This window comes from Micropterus salmoides, unplaced genomic scaffold (genome assembly GCF_014851395.1).
Source record: "Micropterus salmoides isolate LMB-PRFRI ecotype aquatic unplaced genomic scaffold, ASM1485139v1 Ms_hic_scaffold_2, whole genome shotgun sequence".
NCBI classification, from domain to species: domain Eukaryota; kingdom Metazoa; phylum Chordata; class Actinopteri; order Centrarchiformes; family Centrarchidae; genus Micropterus; species Micropterus salmoides.
The window spans coordinates 38,377,235-38,386,835 of NW_024041150.1; the positions used below are offsets into that span (position 1 = coordinate 38,377,235).

General features: G+C 38.6%; 1 protein-coding gene across 1 annotated transcript; it reads left to right on the plus strand.

Annotated features, from left to right (window-relative positions):
• Positions 1-3,452: 3,452 nt before the first annotated feature.
• LOC119912939 (CD276 antigen-like) lies at positions 3,453-8,840 on the plus strand. The gene is made up of 6 exons (XM_038732219.1): positions 3,453-3,673; positions 6,521-6,856; positions 6,957-7,298; positions 7,408-7,452; positions 7,844-7,912; positions 8,651-8,840. The coding sequence occupies exons 1-6, from the start codon at positions 3,517-3,519 to the stop codon at positions 8,752-8,754; spliced, it is 1,053 nt and encodes a 350-aa protein (XP_038588147.1). The 5' UTR covers positions 3,453-3,516; the 3' UTR covers positions 8,755-8,840.
• The last annotated feature ends 761 nt before the right edge of the window (positions 8,841-9,601 follow it).

Sequence of the window (9,601 nt, forward strand, 5' to 3'; positions counted from 1 at the left end):
TAGATAATAATTATACAATGAGACATAAATGTATGTATATCTTTTTATTAGCTTCTTTGTTTATTCACCTTTATAATAATTACCTTATTTATTTATTGTCCATTATCATCTTCAACATTTTTTTTATTAATTACTTATTTTTTAATTTATGTGTGTGTTTTATTATTTTTGTCTGTTTTATTCTTCCTTTACATTTTCTACCCTATTTATTACCCCAATGGTATTTATTTATGCCTGTCCTTTTTACATATCTCGATGTATTTCTGCATCATTACGCAAATGAGGAGGCAGGGCTGTGTCTCAAGGGGTGAACTTCTCCCCTATTGGTGGACCAGTCAGACGGCAGAGGACGCTACGTGCACACATCAAAAAGCGTGCTCCTCACACAGTCAAATGGCTTCCTTCAGTGACTGAGGTGTTTAGCAAATCTGTTTGAAGACAATAGCCGTTGTTTGTGAGAAACACACAGTTTTAACCAGTGCTTGAAGTGGGCTTGAACGCACTGGTGCGCAGTACCGGCACCTTAACGTTTTACTCTTTGGCATACTGGGATTTCTCCCAAGCTGTATGTGGGGCAGAGGAGAGTACCGGCTACTCTCCTCTGCCCTCTCCATATCAGGTTCTCTGGGCGCTACGTGACGCTCACCTGTTCCCGTTCTCACCTGCCTGCTAATCTCTGTCGGCGGAGAGAGATGAGGGAGAAGAGAAGCTCAGCTGCCTTTCAAGCAGCCATGTAGCTCGTCAATGTGACTTGTCGTGAACCGACCAATCACAGCCTGGATGGGATGGGACATAAAATACTGACAGATATGTGTTATTTACACTGAGGACGCTGGGGACATCAATCAGAATGGCTCCATCGCTTCTTGAAAGCTTTTGTTAAAGATGTTCTGGAAAACAGCAACAAGAAATGTTGAATAACAAATGAAAAATGCACAACTTTTTTTTCCGCACTTCAAACACTGGTTTTAACGGAGCACACCGAGCTAACGGGGTTAGAGACTATATTCTGTTAGTTTCTCTCTTTACAAAGACAAGTGTTGCAGTCTGAGAGTCTCATCTGAAGAGAGACCATCAAATCTCAATAGTACGCGATGCGAGCACCACATACAACATACTTTATCAAATTACGTCAGACTTTAGCATAAAGATACATGACACAACATTCGGTTTTCAAAATAAGGTGTTAACACAACGTATATACACAGTATGAAAATAGGATTAATTGAATTATGTTTACAGGAAGTATTAAACATGTTACATTAAAAGTCCATTAAAAGTGAAAAAACCAAACAGTTCACCCCTGGAGACACAGCCCCTCCTCATTTGCATAATGAGGCAGAAATGCATAGAGAAATATAAAAAGAGCAGACAGAAATAAATACCATTGGGGAAATAAAAAGGGTAGAAAATGCAAAGGAAGAATAAAACAGACAAAACGCACACATAAATAAATACATTTAAAAAAAGTAATTAAAATATAAAGATGAAGATTATAACAGACAATAAATAAATTATTTAATCAACACAAAGGTGAATAAATAAAGAAGCTAATTAAAAGAGATATATATCTATAGATATATATATATATATATATATATTTATGTCTCATTGTATAATTTAATTACTGCCTACCTTTATTTATTAACTTTATTTTTTGTGCCTTTAATAGGATGCTTATTTATTTATTGAGCATTTATTTATTTATGTATTTATTTCTTAATCTGTCAGGATCAGTTCTCCATGTTTTAGAAGCCTTCATCAGACTTGGACACCATGGGTAGGATCATATTTCCTGCAGGCTCATCTCCGATGAAAACACCATTTCTGTAGAACGTAGCAGAGAAATCTGACAGATTTATCTTGCTCTTTTTCCTCATAGGAACAGTACAAGATTTTCTCCCTTTGTCACAGGAAGTACAGGGCTCCAGGATCACAACGCCTGTTGAAATGTAGAATACCTGATTAGATTTTACAGTATTTTTATTTGCAAACACAATTAATTGACAAGCTCCATGCACATTACCTGTCACTGTGATGTTGACGGTGTTGCTACACTCTCTCTGCTCAGACTCACACCAGTACACTCTTTTGTCTGATGGGTAGTAGTTATAGTTCATGGTGCAGGAGGATTCACTTTAGATCCTTCAGCCATCCTCACACGCCTCAGACCTGCTGAAAGAGGTGTTTTTTCTGAAGACCAAGCCAGAGCTAAAAGGGGAGTGAAAACTGGTGACAGCTGATTGACAGCAGTGGTGTTAGGCCCCACCCTTTGGTGGCCACGTGGGGTGAAAAACATTCCAACACTGACCCAAACTTAACACAGACAAACACCTTTAAAACAACCAAGTCAGTGGAATTTATTAACATAACAAGATGATAAATCAAGACCACCAGAACCACAAGCACATAACACAAAAATCCCCAGCTGTGAGGAAGCAAGACCAGCAGTCCCAGCCCAAAAAGCCTCCCTCTGATGCTGGCAGAGGAGCTTTTACAGACCGCCATCCAAGGCCAGGTGGACCTCATTCAGTAATCAGCTGTAACAGTCGTGGGGCAGAACTAGAGGACAGAAGAGGAACATGGACACACAGCACAGGGAAACACATACAGCCGTAACAGGTGTTGCATGCTAAACAGTCCCAGTGCAGTCTCTCTATCAGGGCCAAAGGCAGTCAGCACTGGCCCTGAATCAGGCATATAGCGACACAAAGTCTCCACAAGCAATGCAGTTAACTTGGTAGTAAAACAACAGATTTAAAATTTTATATTCTGAGTGACTTTTAAATTACAAAAGACTAACTTTTTCCTCACCAATTGTTGCAGAGCCTGATCTGTTTGTCTGTCCTCATAATCATCCACCAGAACAAATAATAAGCAGGTAGTCCGTGTTTCTGAGCTGTCAGCGCAAGATGACTCCAGCAAGACTTTTCATTTCAGACTTTTTTATTTGAAGATAAAATCATATTATCGTCTTGTTGCTGCTATTTACATTCCCATCCCCAGACACAAATTCAAAAATGCACTCCCAAATGTACATTAGTGGCTGTATATAACCTTTGTATATACACAAATAAATGTAGCCTATCGTTTAATTAAATTTTATTTATTATAAATGTTACGCATACACCTTTGTTTCGTTATACAACCTTGTGTTGAATAGTGACAAACAATCCTGGAACCTTGGAAAACTGGGGTCTACATTCAGAGACTCTGTAAAGTTGGAAATATGGTAAAGTTACACTGACTTTAATTATAACAAGGGAAAAGATGTAGTAGTTGGTTCCATCACAATAACGAGATGAGAGGTAAAGAGAGGGGTAGAGATGTGAGAAGGAAGCATGATGACGGATGTAAATAATAATGCTGTGAAAAAGTAACAAAGAGATTTTGAGGAAGTGATTTTCAGTTCCCCCCTCTGAGCCATCAGCTCAGTTCCTGGTTCCTCACCCCACTGTGTGACTAGAGAAAGAGAAATGAATTGACTGGTAGTGTGTCCGTCGCTGTGTTTTAAAAATGCCTCACCAACAAATGAATTGTATTTCATCTATTTTATTTTTCAGGAAGCGTGAAATTTGCTCTGTGACATCTACCATGGCTCTTCTTTATCCAGCGACCATAATGAAGTTGCTCCTTGTTTTAATGTCCACTCTCTCTCTTGTGGACGCTGCAGGTAGGTTTTCATCAGTAAACAGTTTGTCTCATAAAAAAACACTTTTCTCTCTGCTGTTGAGTCTTCACTTAGCTCATTCATAAACCAGATTCTGTGCATAGGTTGTGACAGTTTAAGTGATGGTTGATTTAACTGGTGATTGTCACAGATGTGTCACAGGTGTAGCCTGAGTATCCCTTACCTGCTAACCAGGAAATATGTTTCGATAACTTTGTTTATCTATGTAATATGTAAATGTATGCATCTGAATGTAGCTTGGACATCGTTATACATGTTGATTCACAGGGACTTCTCAATCCTAATTCAAATGACGACAATGGGAGTGATCATGAAAGTGAACGTGTTGATGCCTGTTCAAAACACTGCTACTTAAAGGTCCAGTGTCTAATATTTAGCAGGAGCTATTGACAGAAATGCAATATAATATCCATAACTAAAGCTGTTTCTCAGTACCGAATTTGGTAAGTTCGGACTTCTGTACTTTAAAGCTTGGACTTGGCAAGTTCGGCTCGGGAGTACAAACTTCCATTAACGGGAGCAAGCAGTCAGTCATTCAGCAGTTGGAAAAACATAAAAACTCTTAAAACTACTATATGTGACACAAGAACAGCAGTATTATAAAGTTACAGTTGTGCGTTTTCTCGTCCAACATTTCCACTTTTTGGCGACTAAATGCATTCTGGCATATCTGTCTATCCAAAGTCCACACAAGTCACCACCGCTGCAGGTTCGGTAAAACGGGCGGAGCATGAACACATCTCGGTATTTGACTCTACTTGGCTAGATGCAGACTTTTGAATTAGAACAGGACTTTGGCTGCACGTCCACAAGAACACAAGTACAGACAAGAACGCAGATTGAGAAACAGTGTATGTCTTCAGTGGTGTTTAAAGACCTTACATAATGAACCATTATATTTTTATTACCACAGAATGAGCCATTTCTATCAAACACAGTGGGTCCCCTTACATGGAAGTCGCCATGTTGTGCCGCCATGTTTCTAATGTAGTCCAAATAGACAAACTGCTCTACAGAGCGCATTTCGTCACTACATATCTGTTTGCACATAGCAAATATATTTATTGGATAATAAATCAAACAATCAGGCTGGGAGATGAGAGTTTGTCGAGTTACGACGGCCTCTCTCCCTACGTGTCTCCGCACAGCAGTGCAGCACACATCAGAGACACAGACAGACAGGCAGCAGCTATCCCAGCTCCTGTCCCAAGAGTGTTTATCTTGGCTTGTGTGGAGGTGAGTGGTGATGAACAAAAGACTAAACTACCAGTGCCTAAATTTTACAGCTAATTAACCAATATTTGGTTCATTTAGAACAAAAACAAACAGACGGAGGGTAGTAGGCTTAAAGGTTCAGTGTGTAGGTTTTAGTGGCATCTAGTGGTGAGGATTGCGAATTGCAGCCAATGGCTCACTCACTCCTCCCTTTGCAAGTGTGTAGGAGAACCTACGGTGGCCGACACGCTCTGTTGGCTCTTGTGCTAAATAGTAAGTGTGGTCCTCCATTTGGCCAAATTTCACTTCTTAAATATTCAACATAGCGAAAAACTCTGTAGAATGGTTTGTCCATATAGGCCACTGCAGAAAGATGGTGGCGCAACATGGCAACGTCCATGTAAGTGGACCCACGGTGTATGTAGATAGAAATGTCTCATTCTAAGGTAATAAAAGCATAAAGTTTCATCATGTAAGGTCTTTATACAACATTGAAAACATTCTGTAGTTATGTACATTATATGTAATCCAAAAAATTTTGGTGGGTCTTCCCCCAGAAAAAAATTGCACTGGAGTAGATGCCTTTTTCACTATTCTGGTGCCTTTTAATTACTGTAGTGTACCTTTAACTGTAATTCAATCCTGCAACATACATGATGTAAAAGTGGGTGGGTCTTGTGCCACCCACACACAAAAGTTCAACAACTGCATGGGTGTGAGTGAGTTGAAATAAATTGGTAGTAATTGGTAAGGGAGTAATATATTTAACATTTTGTTTTTAAAAAAATGTAATAAATAATAATGAGAAGGGTCCTTTTCCCTCCCAAATGTCCCTGTGTAACACAGTGTGAGTAGGTTGGACAGTGATATAAGTAACTAAATCAATATAAGTTAATGTGAGAGAACCCAACTGTCATGGGTTAGCTGAGTGCATGGCTGAGTGCAGACTGAGGTGTGGACCCAAATGCAGACCAAAAGGAGAGGATGCAGTTCAAAAGGATTTATTAACTCAAAAAAACAAACTGAAACAAGCTTAAGTGGAAGCACAAGGGTAAATCCAACAAACACAAAGCAATCCAAAAGCCTGGGAACATTTCAGGGAACAGGGAAAACAGAGCACAAGGCTGACCACTCAACATAGACGACACGAGGATGTGACCAAGACTGAAGACACAAGCAGGCATTTATACACAGGGACTAACGAGAGGGGTGGGAGGAACTCAGGTGAGCCGGATCAGGACTAATGAGACACAGGCAGGCAAGAGAGACAGCAAGGGAAACAGACAGACACCAATAAGGCCATAGGGAAACTAATAACCAGGAAAAAACAGAATATAAACAAAAAAAACAAAGGACTAAACTCAGCTACAACACCCTAAACATGACAAGATCGAATTGAGCTATATAAACACAGAATCCAAAACCAAACCTGTGAAAACAGATACCAAGTAAACTAGGACATGTGAATGAATAAAATAATCAACAAGGCTACACAGAGAAACACAGAACCAAAAACAGACTAAAACAGGAAAGACATGAACACAAAACCACACTCCTAACACAAACACTTCATGGATTGTAACTATATTTTTTGATCTTTTGTTTTCTTTGCAGCTCTGTCAGCATTGATTTGTTCACATCAACCAATCGTAGCCCTGGCTGGTGATGATGTCATTTTGCCATGTCACCTTGAACCTGCAGTCAGTGCCAGTTCTGAGACAGTGGAGTGGACCAAACCTGGTTTGGACCCAGAGCACATCCATATTCACCAAGATGGACGACTGATGTATCAAAATCCGTCCTATAATGATCGTACAATACTGTTTATGGATGAACTGACAAAAGGAAACGTCTCCTTGAAAATCTTCAGCGTGAAAACTTCTGATGCAGGAAAATACAAATGTTTCCTCCCTTTTATACAGAAGGAAGCTTCTATCCAACTCATTGTTGGTGAGTCAGACTTTTGTTTGGAAAAGGCAGGACTCAGCATTGGCTGAAGTCGATAATGATGCTGCAACATGAAGTCTAAAAGCGATGTTTGCTTCCACAGGAGAGTCTGATGTGATTGGCTCACATGAACCAGTTACAGTAGTAGTCGGTGATGATGTCATTCTGCCATGCCACCTGGAGACCCCATTCGATGTGAAGACTCTAACGGTGGAGTGGACATATAATAAAACTATTGCGCACATCTACAGAAATAAGAAAGACGATCTTGTAGATCAGGATCAGAAATTCAAGGGTAGAACATCTCTCTTCCCTGATGAAATGACCAAAGGAAACATTTCATTGAAACTGACCAACGTCACTGAACAGGATGCAGGAATTTTCAACTGTTATGTTCCCAAACTGCACAGTCAGGTCAAGAAAGGCAACATTACCCTCAATGTTGGTGAGTACAGCTAACCTAACACACATTAAAATGAATATTTGTAACAAGCTAAAACTATTTTAGCACTTAAACACAATGAACACAATTACAATTTAACATTTTTTACCAGAGAAAAAGCCGGGACCCGTTAGAAGAAGTCAGACTGATAATGACAGTAAGTAAATATCTCGACTTCTATTTATTTGTATCTCCATCAGCTGTCAAAACCACATCTATTTTTCCTGTGGGCCCGAATTTTATATTTGTCCCCTGTAATATGTACATGCAGATATCATACCTGTGTCATTCGTTCTACAAGAAAAATGAATCTCTAAGTAGTCAGGTGTTAAATCACCTTCTGCTGGGAGGTTGAGGTCCGTTTTATCAGTGTGGTCTTAGTTGACAATGAGTTCATTATGTGTTATGGCGGGATGGTCTACAGTACTGTCTGTCCAAGTCTGCTTTGTGACCATGACCAGGAGAATCAGGTGTGAAAAATAAATGGAGGTTTTCTTGAAAGCCCCGAGGGAAGAACAAATCTTGACAGCTTTCCTCTATTCTTTCAGGTATTGTTGGCATTGTTGTTGTTGGCATTATTGTTACTTCCATTGTTGGTGCTGTATTACTGAAGATGCGTAAGTCACACATTTCTCCTCTCTTCATTTTCCCTATTTAAAATGATGAATGAAATTTTTTGAAGTCTGTCTTAAAACTATAGTCAGTTGTCCATGTGTACAGAATAAAGCTTGATTTATAGTCCTGCATGGGGTCTAGGTGCGTAGCTACTCTGTAGGCGTCAAGGGGTTAATGCAAACTGCAAGTGAAAGTATCAAACTAATGCAAATGCATGTAATAGATTTATCAAAATTGCTTCTCTAATTTGAATAATTGTTAATGACACCAATCAAAATTTAAGTCCTTGTCTCACAAAAACACTCCCTACTTGTATGACATAAGAACATTTAAATACACCTGCTTAACAACAGTTTTCTATTTTGGTGATTAATTAGATTTAATTAATAAATACGGTAATTATTACAAAGGTGAATAAGTAAAGGCACTAATTAAAATATATACATTTATGTCTCCTTGTATAATTTAATTACTACCTACATTTATTTATTTACTTTATTTTTTGTGTATTTAATTGGATGCTTATTTATTTATTGAGCATTTATTTATTTCTGTATTTATTTCTGAATGTGTCAGGATCGGTGCTCCATAGAAGGCTGCCCATTACTCATAGCTGCTGCAGCTTTAACTTCTACAAATGTATATAAAAGATGTGTTGACCAGAGTGAAAGAACAGAAATGATCAGGAGCCTTGGAAAGCACTGACTAATAACTTGTGTGTCGTATATTTACGTGTGCAGGACATGACAAGGGAGGACAGAACATGGGAAACACAGGGGACTGTGAGGAGAATAATCCTGAGACAGTGATTCTGAACGAGGAAGATATCAGCGACACTGCTTAAATAATGACTGCTGGTCTTAGTCCATCCAAATATTCAAATATGTTTTATCAGTTGTCCCCAATAAAACATCCTGGTTCATAAAAATATACCCAGTGCATACCTCAAGTCCCTGTGTTTCTGTTTTAAATGTGTTTTTGTTTGTGTTATCTTGTTTTTCCCGTTATGTGAATCACTTTACACAATCTGCTTTGAAAAACACTCTACTTTTTATGAAATTAATTACTATAATACAACCTTTAGATTTACTCTCAACAAAAAACACACCTAGCGGTAGTCAGTTATGCAAGCTGTGAAACATCTGGACACTAAAAGTTTGTTGAAGTGGAGGGTACACACATACAATATATCTCTACAGCTGCTGGACCAAAAAGCAAAAACAAATTCAGTCCAGCTTTAGGCTGAACTTGCTTTTATTGCTAATGAAAACCCTTTGAGCAAGTAAAATATCACAGTTTTAACATAGTATTTTTCATGACAATTGTTTTTCTTCTGGATGATTTATGATCTATATTTAACTTCACTTCTGACTTGTTGGATTTAATATGTATAATATGGATTTTGATGTTCTAGTTGTTTTTACTCTAAGTATCAGACAGCTCTTCTGTAATTGGTCCAGCTAGCCAGTAGATTGACTCCATGAAGACCACAACCACCTGAGTGCTCAATTTAAAGTGCTGGGTGCTGTTGGTGTGCAGATCTTCTGTCTGATTATTGCCGGTTTGTTAAACAATTTCGCCTCTCATTAAATTATTTTTGCTTTAGCACAACAAAACGTGAAGATGTGTACGCAGAGATGACATTTTGCATTCTGCTCTCTAAAAGTTTATTTACCAAAAACAGATGTTGA

Coding starts and splice junctions, on each gene's coding strand:
- LOC119912939 (XM_038732219.1), top strand. CDS start 3,517: ATGCCTCACCAACAAATGAATTGTATTTCATCTATTTTATTTTTCAGG. Junction 6,857..6,956: donor TTCTATCCAACTCATTGTTG/GTGAGTCAGACT, acceptor TTGCTTCCACAG/GAGAGTCTGATGTGATTGGC. Junction 7,299..7,407: donor CAACATTACCCTCAATGTTG/GTGAGTACAGCT, acceptor ATTTTTTACCAG/AGAAAAAGCCGGGACCCGTT.